This window comes from Aspergillus niger, assembly GCF_000002855.4.
Source record: "Aspergillus niger supercontig An03".
Taxonomy (NCBI): Eukaryota; Fungi; Ascomycota; class Eurotiomycetes; order Eurotiales; family Aspergillaceae; genus Aspergillus; species Aspergillus niger.
In genome coordinates this window covers 373,571-397,036 of record NT_166520.1, presented here as the reverse complement: position 1 = coordinate 397,036, position 23,466 = coordinate 373,571, and the positions used below count along the sequence as shown (strand labels likewise).

General features: G+C 47.7%; 13 protein-coding genes and 2 non-coding genes across 15 annotated transcripts; 7 read left to right on the top strand and 8 right to left on the bottom strand.

Annotated features, from left to right (window-relative positions):
* Positions 1-215: 215 nt before the first annotated feature.
* Positions 216-1,618, top strand: An03g02040 (uncharacterized protein; the record flags this gene model as incomplete). Its single annotated transcript, XM_059746946.1, has 3 exons — positions 216-434; positions 490-1,195; positions 1,257-1,618. The coding sequence occupies 3 exons, from the start codon at positions 216-218 to the stop codon at positions 1,616-1,618; spliced, it is 1,287 nt and encodes a 428-aa protein (XP_059600252.1).
* A 439-nt stretch (positions 1,619-2,057) lies between these two features.
* On the bottom strand, positions 2,058-2,596 carry An03g02030 (uncharacterized protein; the record flags this gene model as incomplete). The annotated part of the gene is made up of 2 exons (XM_059746945.1): positions 2,058-2,327; positions 2,396-2,596. 2 exons carry the CDS (start codon positions 2,594-2,596, stop codon positions 2,058-2,060), a joined length of 471 nt encoding a protein of 156 aa, XP_059600251.1.
* A 302-nt stretch (positions 2,597-2,898) lies between these two features.
* Positions 2,899-3,899, bottom strand: An03g02020 (hypothetical protein; the record flags this gene model as incomplete). Its single annotated transcript, XM_059746944.1, has 4 exons — positions 2,899-3,101; positions 3,216-3,403; positions 3,624-3,726; positions 3,809-3,899. 4 exons carry the CDS (start codon positions 3,897-3,899, stop codon positions 2,899-2,901), a joined length of 585 nt encoding a protein of 194 aa, XP_059600250.1.
* Positions 3,900-4,137: 238 nt separating this feature from the next.
* An03g02010 (hypothetical protein) lies at positions 4,138-5,273 on the top strand (the record flags this gene model as incomplete). Its single annotated transcript, XM_059746943.1, has 4 exons — positions 4,138-4,232; positions 4,356-4,483; positions 4,745-5,011; positions 5,092-5,273. 4 exons carry the CDS (start codon positions 4,138-4,140, stop codon positions 5,271-5,273), a joined length of 672 nt encoding a protein of 223 aa, XP_059600249.1.
* Positions 5,274-5,446: 173 nt separating this feature from the next.
* Positions 5,447-7,680, top strand: An03g02000 (uncharacterized protein; the record flags this gene model as incomplete). The annotated part of the gene is made up of 7 exons (XM_059746942.1): positions 5,447-5,569; positions 5,639-6,208; positions 6,280-6,431; positions 6,492-6,665; positions 6,715-6,985; positions 7,109-7,117; positions 7,156-7,680. 7 exons carry the CDS (start codon positions 5,447-5,449, stop codon positions 7,678-7,680), a joined length of 1,824 nt encoding a protein of 607 aa, XP_059600248.1.
* Positions 7,681-7,858: 178 nt separating this feature from the next.
* Positions 7,859-7,956, bottom strand: tRNA-Gly (TCC). The gene has a single exon. It is a non-coding gene; the product is annotated as a tRNA-Gly (tRNA).
* Positions 7,957-9,333: 1,377 nt separating this feature from the next.
* An03g01970 (hypothetical protein) lies at positions 9,334-10,032 on the top strand (the record flags this gene model as incomplete). The annotated part of the gene is made up of 3 exons (XM_059746941.1): positions 9,334-9,402; positions 9,487-9,555; positions 9,637-10,032. The coding sequence occupies 3 exons, from the start codon at positions 9,334-9,336 to the stop codon at positions 10,030-10,032; spliced, it is 534 nt and encodes a 177-aa protein (XP_059600247.1).
* Positions 9,335-9,446, bottom strand: tRNA-Leu (AAG). Its single transcript has one exon. It is a non-coding gene; the product is annotated as a tRNA-Leu (tRNA).
* Positions 10,033-11,084: 1,052 nt separating the features above from the next.
* An03g01960 (uncharacterized protein) lies at positions 11,085-11,444 on the top strand (the record flags this gene model as incomplete). Its single annotated transcript, XM_059746940.1, has 3 exons — positions 11,085-11,148; positions 11,232-11,321; positions 11,368-11,444. The coding sequence occupies 3 exons, from the start codon at positions 11,085-11,087 to the stop codon at positions 11,442-11,444; spliced, it is 231 nt and encodes a 76-aa protein (XP_059600246.1).
* Positions 11,445-11,607: 163 nt separating this feature from the next.
* On the bottom strand, positions 11,608-12,612 carry An03g01950 (uncharacterized protein; the record flags this gene model as incomplete). The annotated part of the gene is made up of 1 exon (XM_001390059.1): positions 11,608-12,612. The coding sequence occupies one exon, from the start codon at positions 12,610-12,612 to the stop codon at positions 11,608-11,610; it is 1,005 nt and encodes a 334-aa protein (XP_001390096.1).
* Positions 12,613-13,291: 679 nt separating this feature from the next.
* Positions 13,292-14,122, bottom strand: An03g01940 (uncharacterized protein; the record flags this gene model as incomplete). Its single annotated transcript, XM_001390058.3, has 3 exons — positions 13,292-13,369; positions 13,468-13,658; positions 13,711-14,122. The coding sequence occupies 3 exons, from the start codon at positions 14,120-14,122 to the stop codon at positions 13,292-13,294; spliced, it is 681 nt and encodes a 226-aa protein (XP_001390095.3).
* A 314-nt stretch (positions 14,123-14,436) lies between these two features.
* On the bottom strand, positions 14,437-15,537 carry An03g01930 (hypothetical protein; the record flags this gene model as incomplete). The annotated part of the gene is made up of 5 exons (XM_059746939.1): positions 14,437-14,520; positions 14,643-14,701; positions 14,797-14,926; positions 15,313-15,383; positions 15,438-15,537. The coding sequence occupies 5 exons, from the start codon at positions 15,535-15,537 to the stop codon at positions 14,437-14,439; spliced, it is 444 nt and encodes a 147-aa protein (XP_059600245.1).
* Positions 15,538-15,846: 309 nt separating this feature from the next.
* Positions 15,847-17,278, top strand: An03g01920 (uncharacterized protein; the record flags this gene model as incomplete). Its single annotated transcript, XM_059746938.1, has 5 exons — positions 15,847-15,929; positions 16,054-16,503; positions 16,547-16,874; positions 16,954-17,153; positions 17,263-17,278. The coding sequence occupies 5 exons, from the start codon at positions 15,847-15,849 to the stop codon at positions 17,276-17,278; spliced, it is 1,077 nt and encodes a 358-aa protein (XP_059600244.1).
* A 271-nt stretch (positions 17,279-17,549) lies between these two features.
* Positions 17,550-19,055, top strand: An03g01910 (uncharacterized protein; the record flags this gene model as incomplete). The annotated part of the gene is made up of 1 exon (XM_001390055.1): positions 17,550-19,055. One exon carries the CDS (start codon positions 17,550-17,552, stop codon positions 19,053-19,055), a length of 1,506 nt encoding a protein of 501 aa, XP_001390092.1.
* A 536-nt stretch (positions 19,056-19,591) lies between these two features.
* Positions 19,592-22,726, bottom strand: An03g01900 (hypothetical protein; the record flags this gene model as incomplete). Its single annotated transcript, XM_059746937.1, has 11 exons — positions 19,592-19,615; positions 19,663-19,753; positions 20,228-20,234; positions 20,446-20,683; positions 20,744-20,896; positions 21,201-21,227; positions 21,289-21,622; positions 21,672-22,042; positions 22,100-22,241; positions 22,355-22,464; positions 22,514-22,726. 11 exons carry the CDS (start codon positions 22,724-22,726, stop codon positions 19,592-19,594), a joined length of 1,710 nt encoding a protein of 569 aa, XP_059600243.1.
* Positions 22,727-23,466: the final 740 nt, after the last annotated feature.

Below are 23,466 nucleotides of genomic sequence, written 5' to 3'. Positions count from 1 at the left end.
TGTTACTCAATCACCGTCTTTGATGACCATGAATTCATCTTGGCTTGCAGAATTACGAAGAACTAATTTTAACTAGAGCAGGAAACTAATGCAGATACCGCATCAGCATTGTGTGGCTCGATTATTGGAGAACCTCGTCGTTCCATTTTATAAAGGAGTGCTCACCCCTGTTCGAATGATAGGTGAATTCCACATTATTAGGTATCACATTGGCCATGTTGCTAACTACTGTCACCCAGTCATTCCAGTCTTATGCTCTTCGACTGGTGCAAGACACCCTACGGCGAATTTCAGCCCCGGTAAAATTGATCGATAATGTTAGCGAAGAGGAGAAAATACTGTACGATGACTCGGAAATCGCAGATTCCGAAAAAGCGATTGTCCGCGTCAAAGATGTGAACTTTTGGAAAAGGGCGTTTCTCGATTTCGATCTGGTACGTATCCGGCAGATTCATGAGGGGCTTGCTATTAACAATTAATACCTGCAAGGGGTTTGCGGAATTTTATATGTTCCAAGAAATAGAATGTGATCAACTGAACAAGATCTTCGATGTAAGCCATTCCATATTCACAAATCAACGCCGCAGAACAACTAAGACACCAGCCAAACAGCTATACATCCTAAACCGTGCCACGCTCGACTCGGGAAGCTCACCCTTCCATCTCATCGTCCGTCTAGCTCAATGGTGGCGACCGAAAAACAGCATTGAAAATGCGCGCAGCAACATCGCATCCCACTACGACACCTCCAACGGACTATTCACCAACTTCCTGTCTCCGGACTTGAATTACTCCTGCGCACATTTCACTAGGGACGTGACAGAGCCCCTTCAGACAGCCCAACGACGAAAAGTCCACTACATGATCAAGAAAGCGCGCCTTCAATCAACTCACCACTTACTGGATATCGGTTGTGGCTGGGGAGATTTGATCATCGAAGCAGCGCGACTGACCGGCTGCACAGCGACGGGAATAACTCTGTCTGAGGAACAGAAGAGTCTTGCGGACGAACGCATCCGCGATGCTGGTCTGCAGGACCGCATTCGGGTTTTGCTGTGCGATTATCGCAACGCGCCCCGACCTGAAAGTGGATTTTACGATCGCGTCATCTCGATCGGGATGTTCGAGCATGTCGGGGCTGAGTATATGGATCAGTACTTTGAGGTGATTTCGCAATTATTGCCGCCTCGGGATGGTGTGTTGGTTATTGATGGGATAACAAAGATACAACCGGTATTATACTCTCCCACTTGAAGCTTGCATGAAGAATGAAATATCTGAGGTTTGGCAGTTCCACGAAACAAACCCCCGGATGGGCGACTACATCGACCGCTACGTCTTCCCGGGCGGATACCTTCCCACCCCGAATATTCTCTTCGAGTCTCTGCACCATGGCAGTAAAGGATCACTAGAAGTGTCTTCCGTGCTCAATTCAGGCCCTCATTACGGGAAGACCTTACTCGGATGGAGGGACAATTTTCTTGCGAATTGGGAAGATATCCGATCGGACTTTTGCGGTCGGCATCCTGAGGCTTCCACGAAGGAAGTTGAGGCTTATCGACGGCGTTGGCTGGTGAGGTTCTCCGATCCCTTATTTGAGATTTCCACAGGGTGCTAATGAATTATTAAGTATTATTTTGAGTATTGCGAAGCCGGGTTTCGTAATCGCATCTTGGGTAATTATACTATTTGCGCAGTTCGCGCCCCTGAGCCGGTTGTGGGGTATGAAGGTCTGGATATCGGTGATGCTTAGGTGTTTATATGATATTTATAGCTTTGTAGTACGATTTTATTACTCTATTAGACTGGACGGATGACTAGGCTTTATGGTTGGGAATTGGGAGATTCAAGCTACTTAGATTAAGAACATTGAATTGGGCGAGTTAGTATTTACTCTTGCAAATATTCAATAGCATTATAAATCTACTATATCCACGAAATTTGTGCAATTTGATCAAATTCTTGATCTCTAATCCATTTTGAGGTCTGGATTAATAGTCTATAGTACATGATTCCCAACCCCATACATCAAATTCCAATTCACTTATCTGGCCTCCTTAATAGGTGAACTCGCAAGTAACTCCATGGTCCCTCTCACCACAACCATCCTGCAAAGACTTGGTAGTGGTGCCGTACTTGATGTACCCGCCCTTCAGGTCACTGGCATCATAATCACATCCTTCACCGTTGTAAACGGCAATATCTTGAGTAAGACCAATGCTGGAGGCATCGAATGTCTGTTGTGAACTCCCGCCCTCGAAATTGGTGCAGACCACTGCAAACTTGGCGGATTCCCAAGATCCGTCCTTGGAGTTGCAGACGCGGATCTGTCCGAGTAGAGCTGTTAGATTCCTTTGTCACACGAAGCGTTTTAAGGGCAATAGTGAGAACTTACCCATGGCTCAACGGAACCTTCACCATTAGGCTGGTAGTTGCTATCGCGGACGGAGGTGTAGTGAACCCAGAAAGTGCCATCGGCGGGCTCAACTCCTAGGTCACTGAGTCCGCTGTCGCATTCCCAGAGGGCTGATGCTAGCTGGGGGGCAGCTGTGAGTAGGAGAGCAGCAGTTGCGATGAGCGAAGGAGGAAACTGCATTTTTGTTGAAGTAGAGAGGATGTACACTGTTGTTTTGGAGAGTTTGGATGAGAGATGAATGCGAATGATTGCTTGTTCTCGTTATTGTTGCTGTTGATAATTGATTTCAGTCTTGGGGAGAATGCATCCTTTTATCTCCCATTCGCGAAGTAGGGTAACCTCTCAGGGTGTGTCTTCAAAGGCGCCTTTCTCCTAGCTCCCATTGACAACATCTCTGACTCTGGCAAAATATTGCAGGTAAGTATTACGCCCCCAAAGCGATTGACAGGGGCGAAAATTGAGATCTATGTCTACCACTGTTATCAGAGCACTTGCGCGGCACTCCAAGCTTCAATGATATCCAAGCACGATGTTTCATCATGTTGGTTCTTGAAATTTGGCCCCATTGTTGCTTGACTGACGCGTGGCACTAGTGGGTAGACGAGTGGCGGGGTGCCGTTAGCCCCCACAATGTTGCGGACACACCACTCCCGGATTAACCCCGACTGAGGAATCTTGTCGTAAACTAGAGATTAGCTGCAGGCTGAGGCTTACTGCAAGGTTCGGTTACCATCGAAGCCTCGTCTTACATGATATGCACAGCTTGGCGAAACTTAGGGGTTGCTTGATATTTCCTAACCCGCAAAGGCGCCCCGCCCCGGGAAAAGCTTCATTATGCCAGTTTTGGAGCCTACGGCCGAGGCTATGGTTGGCTGCGCACCAATGGCATTTACTTGTGTGCCATAGCCACCACCGATGGGGTTATGATGTAGCCCACTAAGCAGGGTAGCGATATATCTCGGACGTACCTGAGCACTTGGCACTGATCTGTGGTAAGAAAGAATCAAGCGTAACCGAAGCCTGGGGCTGGGCTTATTCGTGCCTCGCATTAGTCGCTCGTGGCCTGGCTCCTTGTGATTCGGGTGGAATCTTCAGAGTATGTCTTATCGAGAAGTTTTTCGCCCGATTGAGCTCGGACAGTGTATTAGGTCCTTGAAGTTCTGTCGCAACCTTGCCCGTGGACAATTGGCTCCCTAGAAAGGGTCACATCTTGCACACGACTCTGGCCCCTATTAGAGCAGGTAATACCAAATCTGCCATCAGATCAACGTGCTCCGTATCTCCGAGCCCGTCAACAATGGCAGCCCAAGCTGATAAGGCCTGATCACCGCAGTGTTGTGCAGCAATGGACAACAGTGTCTTATTGGAAACTCGGCGTTCAGTAAACAGTACATGGGCGCAACTTGGCTTTTTCTGCTGTCTCCTGCTCTTCTTCCTCCCTCATCTGGTTATACTTCTGATACCAATCAGAAATGCACAGCATCTGTCTCATTCATTGGTCCTCTTGGCTCCTATTTAGATCATAGTACCCTTTGTCGCTCCTTTCGCCTCTAAGAAGTTACTCTTACCTTTCGCTTTTTTCGGGCTACGTGGACATTAAAACCCAACCGACCAGTGTTCTCGTCGAGATACTCCCCGATAAAAAGGATTATTTTTCACGTCAGGCATAGCAATTATTCAAAACAGGTTACACTGGGATATATAAACGATGGGTTATAAAAATGCTGCGACTAACAAAGTCACCTGTCCACTTATGTGAGACGAACGAGTCTACCGACCGAAATAATGAAGAACTCAAGCAAGAGGCAAGATCATGGTTAGGAGTGTAGGCTTATGGGAATATCAGCATCACTAGTGTCAAATATCCCGATCGGCGATCCGTACTCTTCCGGTTGTTTGACTTGGGTCATTGAAGCATGGTGCCGTTGTGGGTATGTAGGGTCGATGGTGTTGCCCAATCGACGCATCTATGTCTGCGAAACGAGACGTCATTCCTAAGACATAATTTCTCGTTCGCTGCTCACGTAGAGTTCTTCTTGACTGGAGAGGCATTATTTGAAGAGGATGGTAGGCCCAAGTGAACAAGATATTACTCAAAATACGGCACACAGCCATGATTCAGGCCCCATATAGTACAGCGAGATCGTGATACTCATGGGTAAGTCTCGGCTAAATATTGAAATATGGACTCAACAGAGCTGCGCGATCATTATCTTTATGGTCTAGGCTTCAAAATACAGTGGAGACGAGATCGTCGATCATATCATGGACAAGAATAATGCGACTGAACCCTGGGGGGCCACACAGCATACTAGTTTACGGTTCTAGAATACATGCCTGTAGGTCGGTCGGAGACCACTGCATCAGAAAGGGCCCACCGAGAAGAGTTCCTGACTAGTAGGAAACAATTAGGGATTGATGAGCTGTGTGAGTTTGTGAACATGCTAAACCGAATTTCGGGCGGTGGAACGCCCCACAAAGAGCAGCTTAGAATGTTAGATTTTGAGTGGAGTTCTGGAATGTTTCTCCTTTGGGCACGTTTTGTGCGATCGATAGCTTCGGAGGTGGCGGCACTCGCCGTACATCCCGTCCCAAGTTTGATAGCTGGCAGTGACGCAAGAGGCAACACTCGCAGCACGTAGTCTATAGGCGGATAGGCGGATGGCTTTGTTCAGGGCGGATGTACCTTTTCACGAATTGCCCGAGAAAGGAAATGGTGAGGAACCGGTCAAGCCAACAAGATAACTTGGACGATTATTGGCCTGGTAGTGCCTTCCGCGCCGTTGTGGGCCTGCGGGAGATTGGCTGGAAGTCATTTCCATTTGTTAGCGTCCCCGCCAGTATGACCACCTCATGACCGGCCGCGGAGAAAGAAGCATCGAATTTGGAAATCCAGCAAGGCAGGCGCCCTTTATAAACTTGCGTGACTGTCTACCTCACACTATCTATCATGCTTATCACTTTCTTATGAGTTGGAGGCTAGGACGTCCATTATCACCAGGTGAAATAAGGCTGGAAGATATCTAATCTATGACCTCGGAGAGAAAGCAACGGATTCTGGCCCCTGCAGCCCCAGTTAAGGACCCCGCGCCACGAGTTTCATCGAGAAAGGTTTCTACAGCTTGCTCAAATTGCCGCCTCAAGAAGGCGAGGGTCTGTTCCCACATTTTCTCATCCTATGTACTTTGAGTGTTTACGAAGTTAACCCTGCGTCTCCTCCAGTGCAGCGGAACAGCACCATGCAACTCCTGTGTCAAGCACGATCTCGAATGCAATATCGACGAGGCAACAGACTCTCGCCGAAAAATTCACCTTAAACGCAAGATCGACAGCTTAGAAGGCGACCGCGATCTGTTCGTGCAGGTGCTGGAGATATTACGAAATGGTGGCGTCACACGGGTGCATTCCCTATTGCAGTTGATTCGCAGTAATGCCTCGTTGGAAGAACTTCAACTATTTTGCGAGGACAAACTCAACGCTACCAGTACCCTTGATTCTACAGTAGATGAGGTCCGGTTGTCAGATGAGTTTGTCGTTAAGATACCACGGAGAGTGCTCAACATCAAGCGGCTCGCCGATCAACCTGTCTTTCGCGTACCCGCAATACCCTGGACTAGAATAACCGATGATGATCACCTTGTTTCACACCTTATTTCCATTTATTTCACATGGCGGTATCCTTGCTTTCCCTGCCTTGATCAAAATCTATTTATACGCGACATGAAAACAGCCAAGCTCAGTTCCCAGTTCTGTTCGCCCTTTTTAGTCAATGCCATTTTGGCTGATGCCTGTGTAAGCCGCCGACCACTTCTATTAGACGCCGCCTTCTACTAGACATGTTATTGACATACCCATTCAATTAGGCATACTCTGACTTCGCAGAGGCGTACGAAGTCCCGAATGATCCGTCTACGCGAGGGTTACATTTTTACAAAGAAGCAAAGAGATGTTTCGAACAAGAAGATGGGCATTCAACCATAGCCACAGTACAAGGGCTAGCAGTATTGTCAACTTGGTACGACCCATTTGTCTTTCAACTTCTATACGACCTCGAAGTGTTGATGATGAGATTTAGTGCATGCTTAATGGGCAAAGACAGACGGGGATGGATATACCAGGGCCAGCTTGCTTATGCTGCGAAAGAGCTTGAATGCACGCTTCGCACAGTATCCTCCGGCTCTCTTACTGAGGCATCTGACATACGACGAGTTATCGAGCTTACTCTTTGGGGGTTGTACAACATGACAATGTATGTTATTCAATGAATTTATGTGTGAAGTAAAACTGACTATTACCAGCGCAAGCGCCTTCGCTTACCAAAAGCCGCCGTTGATCGAAAAGCCTAGCCGTCCATGTCCGCCAAGTACTCATGACAATGATGACCCGCTATGGCACCCTTATCCGCACGACAACGATGGTCTCCAGGCGCACTACATGTGCTATTTCCACAGCTTATCTGACCTGACAGCCATCGTTGACGATTGGTGCACGTTACTTTTTGACAGTTTTACGAAGCCGCCGCCCAATGAGATCCAAGACATGGAAATCAAAGTCCGTAAACGTCTTGCGGTGTGGGAGAAATCTCTCCGAACATGTCTCAGGATCGAAACTGGGCGTGTGATCCTTCCTCATGTATTATGTCTACAGTATGTCAATTCTATGTATGACAAGGTCCTCGGCTTTAATTAACAGTCTAATGTAGTATGTATTATCACAATATTTGTATCACCATTTCGGAGCTTGCCAAAGCAGCAGAGCATGGGGCAGAGAATCAGCATCGGGGGCCGCAAGAATCGTCTCTCTCTTCTGCTCGTCACATCGCCGGTTTGATGGAGTTACATCGATCCTCCTGGGGCATTGATATGTTTCCGGCATGTTATATTCATTGGATTGCAGTGTCTATGTTTACTTTAATGGGCCAACTTGACGTGTTAGCGAACCAAGAGGCATTTATCAATCTTTGTGTGGCAGCAAAAGTGGCCTCTCGACGCTGGCCTCTTGCAAGGGGCACATTACGAACTGTTCAAATCACGGCCAAGAGGCTTGGAGTAAAGCTTCCGCCTGAGACTGATACACTGTTCCTAGATTTCGAGAAGGAGATTTGGGGGCCCAAGGGTCGCAATGGACTCAGCAGCCTGTATCCCAATTTTGCTGTTCTGACAGGATCATTACGAAATGAAGCCGTTGAAATGGACAAATTCCTGGAGAAAGAGGATAGCTTGGAGGCTCTCGACCTTGCGGAAGATGACGAAATGATATCCTAGTAGCACAGAGACTACAGTTGATCGGGGCGTATGGCTATTATGGGAAGCACAGGGCATGAGTCACATCATCAGAGATATGTATCATTAGCGAGACAAGAACAAGAAGTCTCACTAATCAGAATGAGATTAGAATAGCAACGCGCACTTTGCGCAATGTGCAAAAATAGATGATTTAAAATGCGTTAGCTGGGAGTCGAACCCAGGGCCCAACCTTTCAATCTTTGCTTTCGCAGGAGATCATGGAAGGGTTGAATGTTACCGTTACACCACTAACGCAAGGGGTGAAAAATGAGTTGCCTTCTTTGCTTCATAGGGAAGAAAATCTTTTCTTGCACTCATAATTCCTGTAGCTTAAGCTTGGTAGAAGTGGCAACACTAAGATGGATTCAAATCAGAACAAAAAATAATAGAAGGCACACACGTCATAGAGAGTTAATAGCTTACTCTGCACTCGTCAGCCTAATCAATAATAAGCTTGCCTATCATTCGCACCACCTTCCCAGGCACCACCCCACCCATCTCTTACCCCTCGACCCAACCTTCAGGCGGCCCCTCAGATAAGCTTTAAATCTATACAAAGTAACCAAACACACCCCTGGGTACTTCTCCTACTAGTACCCTAAGAGGAATGCCTCCCTACCCGACCCCAACCACCCCAATAATTCACCTCCTACCATAGACAACCACCACTTCTACCGCCGAAAAGGAACAACCGAATGGATTGAATAAACGCCCGAAACTCTCCCTCCGCCACCTGAGCAAGACACTCGGATAACTAATAGTACCTATCTCCTCTCCCTCTTCCAGGAAAAGCAGGGACCAGGTAAGTAAACCTCTCCACTGGTCTTTTTTCGTGGCGCGGGAGGATCAACCCGTGCAGGTGTACCAGGTTACGGGTGATGCGGAGTTTATGGTTTATGAGCCGTCGGAGGGGGTGGTGGCGTTGAGTGAGATTGAGGAATAATGTAATGTTTTTGTGTTGGGGGGAGGTAGATGGGGATGGGGCACAGTTGGTGAAGAGCATCGCTGGGAGTGCGGTGCCGCCTAGGGCGAGGAGTAGAAGGGAGGTGAGGGAGAATTGTCAGGGGTGGGTGGTGAGGGTCGTAGAGACTAGAGAGGTTGACGGGAGTGGGGTTGGTGGGGGAGGAGAAGGTGGGTGTTTTGAGGGGGATGATGGATCATGGAGGATGCTTAGATGCGGGGTGTGGTGCAGGGGGGAAATTGTGATTCTATAGTGGTGCTGTGATTTCAGGACAGGATGGATGGTGATTGTTGTGGCTCGTCTGATGTAGGCGATTTATTTATCGATGTTTTCTTCGCTGACGCCTTGCTGGGGCATTGGTGGTGATGCATTCAACTACTGACGTAGTTTGCTATGGACATTACGCTCGCCGTATTGTCACTGTGAACAGATGAAAGGTTATTGGTTGTTGGTGGGGTGAAGCAAACTGCATGAAACGATTGTAGCCTTGCAATCATCCATAGGTGATGAAGGGAATAAACGGTAGACCAAGACTTGTGGGTGGGTAGGTGGGCAGCCGTGCCACAGCCCACCTCGGAATTGAGTAAATTCACTTCGAAGTAGCGAAAACAAAGGCGAGGGGAATGTGATTGACGTCAGACAGTACAAAAAGTTAACTTGGGAAAAAAGGAATGACAAGAGTGGGATTCGAACCCACGCCATCTTACGATGATCAGGAAGCTGTGAAGCTGGGTATTAAGGTGGACCTTAACCTGACGCCTTGGACCAACTCGGCCATCTTGCCGTGATTATATAAGGAGACGGGAATATTGTGCATTATCAAGGACCTTCATATCTCACAGCTCATCTGCTTGGTTCCGTTCAGCTTCAGCTCTCCCGTCGGCAGGCGACGGGTGGGTCAGACAGCAAGTTTCTGAGGCTCGAAACGTGGGAGGCACCGTCCACATGATATCATAATTTTCCGTGAGATTAAGGTAGTCTCATCTAATGATTATCATCTCGCCTTTGCATTGCCGCGCAATACTGATGGCAACCCATTTCTCAGTTACCGTACCGTGCTCGTGTGTGAAAGCATAGGGTACGGCCCGGATATATTTTATGACCACTGCAGTCGTGATACTTGTAGTAAAGCCGACCACATCATCACACCCAGCAACTATCACCATGTGCCACTAGTGTTTGAGAGGCTGTCAGATACTAGCAGCAACGTACGAGAAGAGCACCACAATTCAGACTACACCCCATCTCCCCGTGCGACAGAAGTAGGCAGTCACCTATTACTAGTAGTACCAGTACATCTTTACCCCGCAAGTGGTATGCGAATTCTTAGCACACCAACTATTAATTGCTACTATTCCCCATGTTCATGAGTCACTCACTCACCAGGGTTAATGATTACCAAGGAGTATTAGTACTGCGTGGAGCTACCTCCTCTTTCGACCCGGGATTATAAACAAGCTGCAGCGTACTAGTCTATTTAGTACCTTTCAAAGCAAACCCCGATCGTGCCAGGGGCTTCTAAGTGGCCATGTTCTACCACAGACCCATCCGTGATGGATAGCCTTTATTACCTTGTGCCTTGAAAGGTACCAATAATTTGTTAGTTACCCGCCCACCTCGCCATAACACGCACATAGCGTCATGATGCTCCTACCTGGATGCTACTAGTACTACCTTCCTACTATGTACCACTCCTCTGCCATTGGGGTTCGATTGATGCTTCTCATTTTGAACGGTATGGTTTAAACAAATATGGGTAACGTTGGAAACTGCGTCTCGTCTTTCTGAGTCCTAGCAGAACTTCCGGGCCACGTCTTCCGGACACACTATCCCTCCCAACCATGTCAACTGTGGCGTCCGATGGTGCCATCAAACACACCTGAGCGACCCCATTCCTCTACCGCCGTGCTATCGAATCATACTATATGCGGCTAGTCTAGTCCCCCCAAACAGATTTTGAGCGCATCCAAGCTTTTCCACTACGTTTTCGCAAGTCACATGCAACTTCAATGATGAAAAGGGTGACCTATCCTGGTTTAATCAAATATTGACGGCTATGTGTTCTACATATTTGAGCGGAATAAAAGATGAACCAAGCGATAATAGGAAGGTCTTATACACGCCCATAGTGGCTGGGTCCAACGAGACGATTGGAGCTGAATGAATTGGCAATCTCCCACTGGCGATCCGAATGGTGGCGTCACACCCCTTTTGGCTGTACTGGGAAGACAAACGTATGCCAACACAAGCCACGGGCTTTGCATCACTGAAATTGTTGACGAGAAGATCATAGCCTAACGTTATCCCATTAGAGTGATACCAGCAACCTAACAGGGCCATGTCGTATTTCCCAAGTTAGCAATTCTTGTTGCCACTTGTTAATATTGTGATCAATGCTGTGACCACCTTGCAAGTCTGGTCTATGATTTCGCCCAAGTGTCCTCTACGCTTGACTGATCCCTCCCAGAAGTACTCTTCATGCGAAGGTAAGGTACAAGCCAAGACACGACGTGAAAAGGATGAAATTATCTGCCTCCCTACCTAACGCGTATTGCAGAATTTGCTGTAGGTCCTTATCTATCCTGCTGCGGAGCTTTGTCTGTTCTACTGCTAGACCAGGAAAATGCGGGTTTCCGGTTAAACTACGATAAATCAACGGGTACAGCATTTAGGCAATTGATCATACTCCCTTTGATTTATGTCAGGAATCACGCTAGCCTGGATTTGTGGTCGTACTTGGCATGAAGGTGAGCAAGCATCTGTAATTCCGATGGTTTGCTAGGTTCGTAGTAGTGATGATTGCTAACCCTGACACAGTTTTAACGCTAGCTATTATCCACGTGAAAACATTGCGCTTTCATTCCATCCACACCACATGCAATAATTGACAGCAACCACCAGTCTACACATAACGAGCGCTGATGCGATTAAAGGCAGGCGAGGGCTTATGATGCTTCCAAGAGGAGGGAAAGCATATCAGAGATCCCTTTTCCGGTCTCAAGCCACAAATGGGGCTCGATGGCTTCGATCTCCATCAAAACAAATGGCCGATCCTCCGTGATGAGTCCGTCAATCCGCACGTAGCCTATTTCCCCGGAGCTCACACCCTCTGTCGACTTGTATCCGAAGCGGCGTTGAAGTGAGTTGAACACGTTTTGAACCGCTTGGAGACTCTGTAGCTTGATGTCGAGGAGGTTTGCTAGCCTAGCGGATCCACCATACTCGTCCTGAACTCGGAAGTCTCCTTTTTGGGGGGATTTGAGCATGACATGGGTAAGATGTGAACCCACGAAAACGAAGGAATACTCTCCTGTTGAAATTGCAGGTTCGAACTTCTGAATGAGCAAAGAGCTCCGGAGACCCCCAAGAGTGCAAAGCTCGAGGAAGGTCAAGTCATCCGGGGAAAGTGTTGATGTGTTTGTGATCCGCCGGGTTAGCGTAGAGGATGCAGACATAGATGGTTTCAAGACCACAGACTCTGATGGAAGGAAATCATGCACCAGAGCGTTCAATTCAGCCACGCTGTACTTCCGAGGGTCCACAATTTTGGTCTTAGGAATAGTGAAGCCTTCCTGCTCCATATCTAGCAAGTACCGTTTGTCCGCATTCCACCGGACAAGTTTGGTGTTGTTAATGATGCGAGGAACGTTGGACAGAGGGGCATCTGGCAGGCTCCACACCGACTTTTCCGCTTTTTCAAGAAAGGCGAAGAACTTTTTGGGATGCTTATAGTACTCATTGCACCAAAGGAAGGTGACCACATCGAACTGACTGAGCACTGTTAGGATATCCTCATCCATCCAGCATTTGAGCGTGACCTGGGCTCCTCTTTCCATGAGGAGACCAGGCAAATCGTAGTTCTGATAAAATGGCCATTCTGCCCTTATCGTATGGGGCTGTTGCGTGGTGAGGAACAAAATCTTTTGCGGGGTGTCAAGGATTGGACGCATTGCGAGGACAAATTTTAATAAGAATGATAGGGAATTAACTGAGGCCACGCAATTTCAGGCTAACAAAAATGCTATGACATGTGTCTTTAAGCTCTTGGGCTTGAACTAGAGCGATGCTTTAATACTTGGTCCTCTTTCATGGATCTGATGGATCTGAATGAATGCCCGCTCTCTGATCCCTTCATACTTTGCTGATGGGGCGTGTGCAGCCAGGAATGACTCTGCTTGGTTACATGAACTATCAACAGCATGGCTTGATGACGCCGTATCTCCCATGTTCCACACAATTAGTACGTGCATGGTGGCGACATACAGGAGCACAACTTGCGTCGGAGTTGCCGTTCTGTCTGCGACCCAAACCCCGAATCGAGCAGAATTAAGGACAAGGTCCAGGTTTCATTGACTAAGAGATTCCCGAACATTTAATATCGACCCATAGGAGGCAACAAAGTATTTGCAATAGTATACGATGTCAAGACGAAGGATCAAGGATATATGGAACTGATCTATCTGATCTCAAGAGGATGGTTGGTGGTTGTTGGAAGAGGTGGTGGTCGGAGACCACGCAGGAAGAAAGGCGAAGGATCAGCTGACAGCTGCCTGGCTGCAGTGAATGTCTCAACATACGATAGTCACGCTTGACAGCAAGGCTTTCACCTCGTGATAGCAGACCTTGCGTTCAGTCCAGTACACTAAGACTATCTGCCGCCGGAACATTGCATAGCCGTCTCCAGAATTTCACTGGGACATCTAGAGCCTATACAGAGCACATAGTAATTGATTACAACACTTAACGCCATAGAGAAACCATGGAGATCATCTACTTCACTCCCCCTTAGTCCGAGGCTCTCTCACCATGGACGCAAGTCCGCAGGTCATGCTCCGAACCACGAAACCGAAACGCTCGTAGGTCGGTTTTCCAGCTTCGCTCGAGTCAATGTAGATTAGAGCATCCTCTTGATCCGCTACCTGACATCCCCATATAAGGAGTAAACGCGCTGCTCCCATGCGTCGGTAATCGGTATGCGTCGCGAGCATATCAAGATCTACAGATAGGTCAGATACTTACACGTGAGACTTTTGACTTTGCAAACTTACAGAAATTTTTCCTGCCGTCTCCAACAAGGTGATTGCGAACATCCTCCAGTCGTTGAAAAAATTCCTCATTACGACGGGCATCCATGTCCGGGTGCCAAGGGGGAAACCGGGGGCCACGCTCCTTGGAAGTCTCAAGGGACCATTTGGCATAAGCGGCAATACGCCCAGTCTGGCTGTCAACTACCTTAAGATATTTTTCGCGTGGCTTGTGTAGCATGTCATAGCGAATGGCTGACTCCCACCACTGCCGTACTCCCGGAGTGTCAGGCCAGATAGCAAGCAGAGAAGGAATGCTGAAGGCATTGTACCACAGGCGTACCAGCTCAGGAACGTCCTCAATTGTTGCCAATTCGAGTTTGAGCGGTGGTTCTGGTGTCGGAGTGCCGGTAACTGTGGTGACTGTGGTTGCCATAGTGGGGGATTGATAATCAAAGTAAACTCCGAGCTGCTTGTGCAATGAGCTGTTGATTGGGCCTTCGCAGTTGTGATATGGAAAAATATTCAATTGTCAAACGCCACCCAAGCACGATTGCTCAAAGGCTACCTGACAATAGAAAGCAAGAGAATCACTAGTGACCATCTTCATTTACGTCGATCGAGCGATCTCATCTGGCGGCCAAAACAGGTTTGCTTATATTAATAGTGACCGCCATTATACTTTCCTAGGGTATCCCCGAAGCGCTACTCCGCACCGCCTTAATTATGCAAGAGGTCAACTAGTGTCTATTACGGAGATTGGACTGCCAACCCCTCACGGCCGATGGGTCCCTTAGCTGGAAGGAATCCCCGGGGTCGGCCCGCCGGTGGATCCTGCCGAGTCATGTAGCATTGCAGCTAGAACCGGCCAGTGAAAGCTCGCCTTGCAAGCCCAGGCACCACTTCGGATGCACTCATCCAAAAAATGGTAGAATGATTGGCGAGCAGCAGAAAACGGTGCAGTTACTAGGCATTGCAACATGGAGCCCCCCGAGCACGTCGCCCAACGCGCTTACTGATGGATGCCATTTCAAACCCCGAGTGGCAATGCATGAGCTTACCATCTAAGAAATGCAGGTTCAGATACACACTAGTGTCACACGTTAATACCGATGGCAGGCCAGCTATGGGAATCTGAAAAATCCCTCGGGCAATACAAAGGTCTGGAATTATGCAATCCCGACGACTCACCAGCATTGTCGTGGCACTCTCGTGTAGGCATCTCTGGAAGATTTGTGACCTGGTTGTGTAGCCTGCAGAATGAGTTAATCTAACTTTCTTCATGAGCCAAGACCCATCTGTGTCGTGGTGTGGTCCTCAAGTCTTTAACTGGAGGTTTCTACGAGCTCTACAAGCCCAGTCGAACATTTCTACCATACCATTGTTCTACGTCGAGGGAAAGAGAAAGTAAAGAAAAAGAATTCTATGTATGGCTGAATAGCCACAAAAGCAAGGGCTGTGACTGAAAGGGAGAATTTTCGTTGCCAACGCGCTATAATTGAAGGTTCATCCATCCATAGGTTATTATCCACTCAAATGAGGGCTGAATCGACGAGGTTACATCGGAAGCGGATCATCCAGCACAATCGCGCCGAAGCAAACATAGTGACAGGTTTACATCCCAACCTGATCTGTCGTAGGAAACAGCACAATTCCAAGTATAGAGTCAACAGATCCCGAAATACCTGCATCTAGGCCTGTACCTAAATTGCAATGGTGTAAGAATGCCAAACGATTCGTCACTCAGAGACCGAGGGCATCATGCTGGCCGTTGCGCGAGATGCATACCCACAAATGGTCCAGAACAAGAACAAGTCGAGACTCAAAGCCCGAGGCCTTGCGTATGATCATCAAAGTTGGATCTCTGCTAGGCAAGATGTGGCGAATAACTGATCACGACAGAGAGCATGCACATCGATGACAGAATTTAATCGCTTGCATGATTGATGCAAAATCTTGATTGCATGCTCTACATGCCAAGCTGCTACTGTGAAGTACGTTTTGGTGGCTGGTGGCGTCAGAAAGAAGTCCTTTCTGGTTGCTAAATGAGGCTATAAATAGGCTTCCTGGCCGGTGCAATGAGAGCTCATCATCGGAACATCGGAACACGATCTCTCAAACTATCATAAACTTTTAGCTTTTTCTATTCTTCAATTCAATATGCCTACCATCGGCCAAGTTTACCAGCTTTCCAAGACTGAAGAAGATACTTCAACGATTGGTACTGCGTACGGAGATATCAGGTATATTCAAGATATTCTTTCATATATCCTTAGGGGACTAGCTGTAATTTGGGAACAGCCATGACGATTGAATCCCTGCCTTCTTATTGCATCACAACTAGTCAAGCCATACTAACCTCTACAGCATTCTCGGCCAGAAGGTCCGCAAGACCCAGTTTGCCAATCCTTTGAATCAAGCCATCCTTTTTCTCCATCCACACTTGACCCAAACCTACAACCCACTCAAAGGCCGAACTCTGAGCACCAATGGCCCTATCCGCGCTGGAGAGCTCCTCATGGCCGACCTCCCCTATGCCGTGCTGCCAACCGTGGCCGTTGGGGGTGGCGACGACTCCATTTGCAGCAACCTGGGCTGCAGTCGACGCGTTTCCCGGCATGCAGCAAATAGCGTTACATGCGAGACTGGTTGCTCTCTCGATATCTGGTGGTGTAACGAGTCCTGCAAAGATGAAGACCAGGCCCGTCACGACGTCGAGTGCGCCTGGCTGAAGAAGTACAGCCCCGTTCTCCGCCAGGAACTCGGCGATCACGATTATTACATGCTTTGGATCATCATCCGACTCCTTGCAGCCCGGTACCTCGAGCTCCAAGGCACAACGCCAACCAACGTTCACCAGCAACTCACATTCCAAGATCGCTTCGTTAGCGGCTGGAAAAGGCGTCCAGCTCCTCCGAAGCAACCGTGACTCCTGGCCTACATCTCAGCTTCAACACTGGTCCACTCTAGCCGAAAAATATTTGCTACAATCTTCGCTCCTCCCGGAAACCCTCGACCTCGATACCCTCGTCGACCTGATCTGCGCCGAGGAAACCAACGTTTTCGAACTTTGCCCCGGCCCGACGGAGATCATCCCACACCAATCTCCGGGCGTCGAGCGCGGCACGCAGTACGGCCTAGCTGTGTTTCTGCGCATCACGCTCGCAAATCACTCTTGCGCGCCCAATGTAAGTACACATCCCACTTCCCGCCCAACTGCGTGTCCCCAAGTTGACCTGTCGCTCACTAACTCAACCCACCACGTAGGTGACACACCAAGCCGACGACCGTGGTCGAATGATGGTGACTGCACTGCGGGACATCGCGCCAGGCGAGGAGTGTTGTACCTCCTACTTCGACCTGTCTGAATACGTTGACCTGCAGGCACGTCGAAAGAAAACTCAGGAGTTGTTCACATTCACGTGTACGTGCCCGAGGTGTTTGCAGGAGGAACGGGCCCAGAATTAGTATGTGATGGATGTTATTGGAGGAAGAAAAGTCCTCATGCAGGTGGGATACGTTTTGTGATACGTCGTTTTTGCGGGCTTAATTTTGGCTTGGCTCTGATTTGCCCAGTGGCGCTACTCCGTAGAACATGTGTGGCCCGTGCTTGTGCGGGATTTGAGACATCATGTTTTAGCAGATTGCTCGTTGTACCTCGTTGCCTCTGGTATATTGAACTAGTAGCACCTAGAAATATATTACGGGGAAGAGTGGTCAATAACTTGCGCATGGTTGTAGACTCGTGGGTAACACATGTTGTCAGGCGGGATGGCTGGAGGACATAAAATGGCTCAGCCCACCCCTCTTATCTCAGTGTGGTCAGCTCGTATTCAGCTTTTTGTGAAATACCTGCTGTCGCGATGTCGTTCCTCCGCTCCGCCTTACCCTTCCTCGGGCAAATCACAGTCCGCAAATGTCTCGGCCAACAACAGCCCTTCTACACCCCATTTCACCAAATACGACAGTATTCCCCCTCCATCGACTACCAAATTAGCGCAACAAGATCTACCATCGCCCAAATCCTCAACCACATTGACTCTCAGCATACTGCAGCACAGTACCTCTCCCACTTCACTAACTTCCATTCTCCTACGCAGCAGCCCTTCGCTGTGATTAAGGTCGGAGGCGCGATACTCGATACTCACCTCCAGACCCTCGCATCAAGTCTCGCCTTCTTCAGCCGCATGGGCCTCTACCCCGTTATTGTTCACGGCGCCGGACCTCAACTTAACAAGATCCTCGAGGATGCAGGCGTGGAACCACACTTCGAGGAGGGGATCCGCGTAACAGATGGTCAGACCCTGTCTATCGCACGGAGACTCTTCCTCGAAGAGAACCTTAAGCTAGTCCAAGCGCTAGAGGAAATCGGGGTTGCGGCGCGGCCGATCACGGCGGGCGTGTTCCAGGCAGAGCATCTCGATCAGAAGAGATATGGGCTCGTCGGACGGATAACGAAGGTGGAGACAGCGCCTATTGTTTCGGCCATGAGGGCGTCTTGCCTACCTATTCTTACGTCTATGGCTGAGACGAAGGATGGGCAAGTGCTTAATGTGAACGCAGACCTTGCGGCTAGTGAGCTGGCGAGAACGTTGAAGCCGAAGAAGGTAGTTTATCTTGCTGAGAAGGGTGGGTTGGTGCATGGGGTGACGGGGAAGAGGATCGAGAGGATTAATTTGAGCGAGGAGTTTGATGATCTCATGGCTCAAGATTGGGTCAAGTATGGGACGAGGTTGAAAATTCGTGCTGTGGAGGAGCTGTTGCGTGGGTTACCGGGTACGTCTAGTGTGTCGATTGTCCATCCGGTTGATTTACAACGGGAGGTTTTTGCGGCCTCTGGTGCCGGCACATTGATTGAGAGGGGGACAAGGATCTACAGTACTACTTCTGCGGAGTTTAGGGATGAGGAGAGGCTGGTGCAGGCTTTGGCACAGCAGGGGGCTGGTCATGATGAGGTGAGGTTTTGCGTGGATGAGATGCGGAGGAATCGTCCGCTCAAGATGTATTTCAATGATCCGTCATCTTTGAGTCCATTGGCTGTCGTTGCATTTGGGTCTGGAGGCGTACCGCGCTTGATTACATTTCCAAATGGGATTATGGGTGCGGGTGTTGTTGCTGATGATATTTTTGTTCGGATCACGAAAGATTTTCCCAAGTTGGTGTGGAATGTTCGTGATGATGATGACAGACTTGAGTGGTTTTCGGCTCGCGCAACTGGGAGGTTTCAGCATGGAGGTTGGGTTCTGCTTTGGCACGGATTGAATCAGCAGGAGGCTAGGCATTTGATATTGGGGTTCCGAGATGATTATGAGGCGGATGAGGTTGGATTGGAAACGAGTGACACCTATAGACTGGCTGCTCAAGCTTAATCTGTGCTTTGTGATGGATTGTGGGAGCCAGACTGGTTATGAGTGACTATGTGCAACTCATATTGTTTATTCAACTCAATTCAATTCAATTCAATTCATATTCTTATACTTGATCGAGCCCGCTAAGTAAGATGCTAGCTATGCAGGTGCTTCACTGTTTAAAGCAGAAATATGGTCCCGAACACTGTCAGATCTCTTAAACTCGTAGTAAACACACCAAAACAACACATACTACGACGTAGAAAGATCATCATCGTAGTTTAATATAACTAAATATAATAAAAGCAAAATATAATTATATAAAAACAGATATAAATAAGTATTACAGCTGACTGGCCAGCTGCCTGTAAATTACTATTCTATTTATTCTTTATCTAGACTCTGCTTCTAACATATATATTCATTTTATTATACATGGTCTTTCCTGCTAACTTAAACAGAATATATATCAATCTTTTTATTTAGTATTTCTAATATTTATTTTTATAGTCCTGAGGCCTACATATTCCTGGCTTAAATTAGAATTAAAATTAAATTTAAATTTGATCTAAATGAACTGCCTGAGTAAGTTTATTTATAATATAAATTTAGTAATATAACAGAATACCTGCAGGTTTAATATAACAATATTATAAATGATAATCTTATCTCTCGGAGTAGATTCATATAATATTCTTATTAAGTATCTAATTTCATAACTTTATAAAACAAGAATATACTAAAAGTATATATTTAAAAATCTAAAATCTTTTTTTATAATTGTATTAGTTACTTTTTTATATATCTTAATCTTATAGAGAAAGTGTACGAGTCTAATTCTCAGTATATATATTTATATAATTATATATATATATATATTAGAAATATTCTTGTAGAATGTCAGTATTGTGATATTTAAACTACAGCCTGGTTTTAGCCCTTAACTTGAGTGAAAGCTAACAACCTGGAGCAAAGATCAGCTTTAAAGGTTCAATGGCTATGGTGCCCTTTGCATTGCCAGAAAATCTTGACTAGTGGGCTTGGGCTAGAAAGCCAACCTCTCTCAAGTAAGGTTGCGCTCTGCCAATCCTCTAGCTTACTGCTTCATCCAATATTCGCCGGAGACTTGTTCATGGTCCATGTACGTCCCATCATAGTGCTTCGCCTCCCGATCCTGCAATGAAACTACTTACATGCCACCTGTTCAACATGAGCAACAGAGCAGTTCTACTAGCAAACAGTTGAGGTTAAATTATTTGCTTTACAAAAAGCCCACCGGGCCTCTTTGACTAATGATCATCGCCCGGGAGTTCTATAAGAGAAACCGTATACAGTTTGATGAAAGGCCTTAACCCAGAAGCACATAAAAATCTTTTTAACTACAGGCTATCGATCTCCTTGTCTAATGTACGGGCTAGGAGCTCCTGCAGGCGCTCCGTATTTCCCTGTTGCTCGAGGCCATAACTCTCGGGATCCATTTTCAGGAATCCCATGATGGGTTGTCCGTCCTCAGCGACCGGGTTTGCATGCGTGGGGAGAGCTAGGCGTTCTAAGCTCTCGTTCAGTTGGTCCGCGTTGACCATGATGCCGCGCCAGTTCAAGGTCATGGAGTACTCGATCAGCTCTGCCCGGGCAACCTCCCACTCTTTCTTGGCTCCAGTTAGCTTATATCATGAAATCGGGGCTGAAACAACTGAGTTCGGACAAACCTTGTCCAGGAGGAAGGACAACTGCTCCGACCTCCTCTTTGAGCCCCCACCATACCTGTGCGTCAAAGTGCTGATCATAACCTTTTTCAACTCTCGGTAACAGAACATGGCGGAAAATAGCTCAGTCTCATCACTCAGCTGGTTGCGGATGGCCTGTGTTGTCAGATACCTCACTGAACGAAATTTGGCATTCTCCCGCCATCTGAACTTTCACGTTCAGTGGCCCGAAGGAAGTAAACGCTTGTAGTTTCTTCATCTAGTTGCCGTTAGTGAGAGTTATGGAACGAATGTGAAGGTTTCTTGCCAAATAGTCAAGGTCATTATGTACGGAGAGCTTGCCCCTGAGGCAGGGGCCCGCATAGCCCACGACCAACTTCACAACTCCGGCCCAATTCTTTTGCTCAAAGCGTGCCAAGTACGTATACATGGCCTCGAGATCGGCGCCCTCTACACTTACCTCCTTTTTATCGGTTGGTAGTTTTAACTAACAGTATCATAAATAGTTATTAGTTCTCTCTCTCCGGACACAAAGCAGATTGACATACCTGCTGTTTCACCACGGTAACGTCTCTCCAAAGAGATTCAGTCTCGATGTACGTCCAAAGTTGCTCCATGAATTTACCGATATGGTCTGGGAGAGAAGTGATAGTAAACTTTGGTTGGATATCAGTCGATCCCTCGTCAACATGTCTCCATGGCCGTGGGTTAACCTCTGCTCTAAAGGCGGACTTTCCTAGTTCCTCTACCCAATCCCAATTTTTCAGGGCGTTGGATGACGATCTGGGGTACGAGAAACTCTGATCCGTCCAATAGATCACATGTTGAAGTACTTTCTTCATAGGCTGCGCTATTAGTCGGTTCGTTCGAACAAAGTCACCCCTATATTTGTTAGCAGGCATTGGGAAGGTTTTAGCTGGAGCCCGCGTACCATCTGGGGCAGGTTAGGCCGGGGTTTTGTTGCATGGTGATGAAAACTTTATGATACTCGACATCGGAAAGTTTAGCCAAGAACCCGGGACGTCTGGTGTTCACTTGAGTTGAACCTGTAGTGAACGTGTCGCCTGCGAGGCGGGGCAATGTCCACTGATTGAACCATTTCTGGTTTAACAATAATAGGCCAGTCAAACTGCCATCCTCGTGGTCTGCCTTGGTCGGAAAGAATAGTCTCCTCAAGAAATCTGCTCTTGGACCCTTTTCCATCGCTGCCAGAACAGTTTCCCAGTCCGCAGATGTCACCTTTTTACCCTCGAAAATCCGATTGCCGAATGTCAGAACGAAATCGATTTCTCGCGCCCACAACTATACGAGAAAAACTATTAGTATCAGACTAACTTGGAAAGACCATCCGTGACTTACTTTTTCCAGCTTCGTGCTGGCGATATCCTCCGCAGTTGTGAAATTAAAGTATTTCTCCCCATAAGGTGTCATAACGTAGCTGCGCCACAAATCTCTCCAAAAGGGTGCCGTGGTAATCGCAAGAACTCGGGGCCCTTGTGATCTGTTTAATCCATACGTACTTTGTAACTAAGGCCCGAAGTTTCCTGCTTTCAGCAATTGTTGCCGTTCGTTCTCGGTCTTTGCGGCTAGATCGTCTAATATGGACATAAGAACATAGCCATTGGAATCGCTCTTGTTCGGATCGTCACGGTTTCCTTCAAGGTGGCCAAAAGATCGCTTTCCATCTTTTCTTGCTCGTAGATGTCGAACGCCCAATAATAAGCCTGGTTAGATGTAAGTCTTCTGACTCAAGTTTAGTTTCGTTATGCTTACCTGAGGAGAAGGATGAAGAAGAGGGCTGCCATCAGGCGTGAGTCCACCTTCGGTCGCAGCTTTCTCCTGCTCAGCCAAAAGTGTCGATAGTGCGGATCGCCTATGTTGCCCCGCAATCAGTGCAGGAAGTGGTAGACCTTCTGGCCAGATATCCAAGTGAACAAAATCATGTAACTGCCCGCCGTCAGCGATGGTCGCTTGGCTTCGCGCCATATCGACAGTCTCTGGACAAGAAGTTGGACCAGCATAGGCCGCGAGGAAGATTTGTAGTCATCTTGCTTCATGCAAGCTTTCATACGAGTTTCTCGAAAGAAGCGACGGACGCCCAGCTTGAAGCTGGCAATTAGTTCGCCGACATGTCTCATGTCAAGTTCCCTGTTCGTGTACGTCTCAGTATCAAGGAACCTTACGTCAAAGGCTATAGTGCCCAGGTAGGCATCATGGACCGCTTTCTGATTAGCGTCATCTTTCAGCTCGGTGACTGTGGCAGCCTCATCTAACTCGAGTGTGCTGCGCCGACGCTTCGCCATCGTCATTAACAGTAGATGTGCTTTTGGAGGAGCAAAAGAAGTAGTTTAGATGCTGGTACTACAGTAGTGAAGAAAACGTAGGATGAGAAGCTGAGGTCAGGCTAGGTTGACAAGGTGAGAGAAAGAAAAATTGAAAGGTAGGATGAGGAGGTGAGGTCAAGCGACGTGGATTAGGTGAGAGAAAGTCACAAGAACGCAAAACAACAGAGACAGAGATGGTGTTACTCCCAAGTAGTGAATTGCTTTCGTTTGGTATGTGCTTTCCAGGGACTGTGTGGGACGCGTTGCGATATACCCGGCATGTGATAAAAAATGAAATACCGTTAGGGAGATAGCAAACCTCCTACATTGCAAATCTTCATCTACGATCTACGGCCAAGACCCTGGGGACTGCAGATTCTCTTTCGATAAACATAGCTAGAG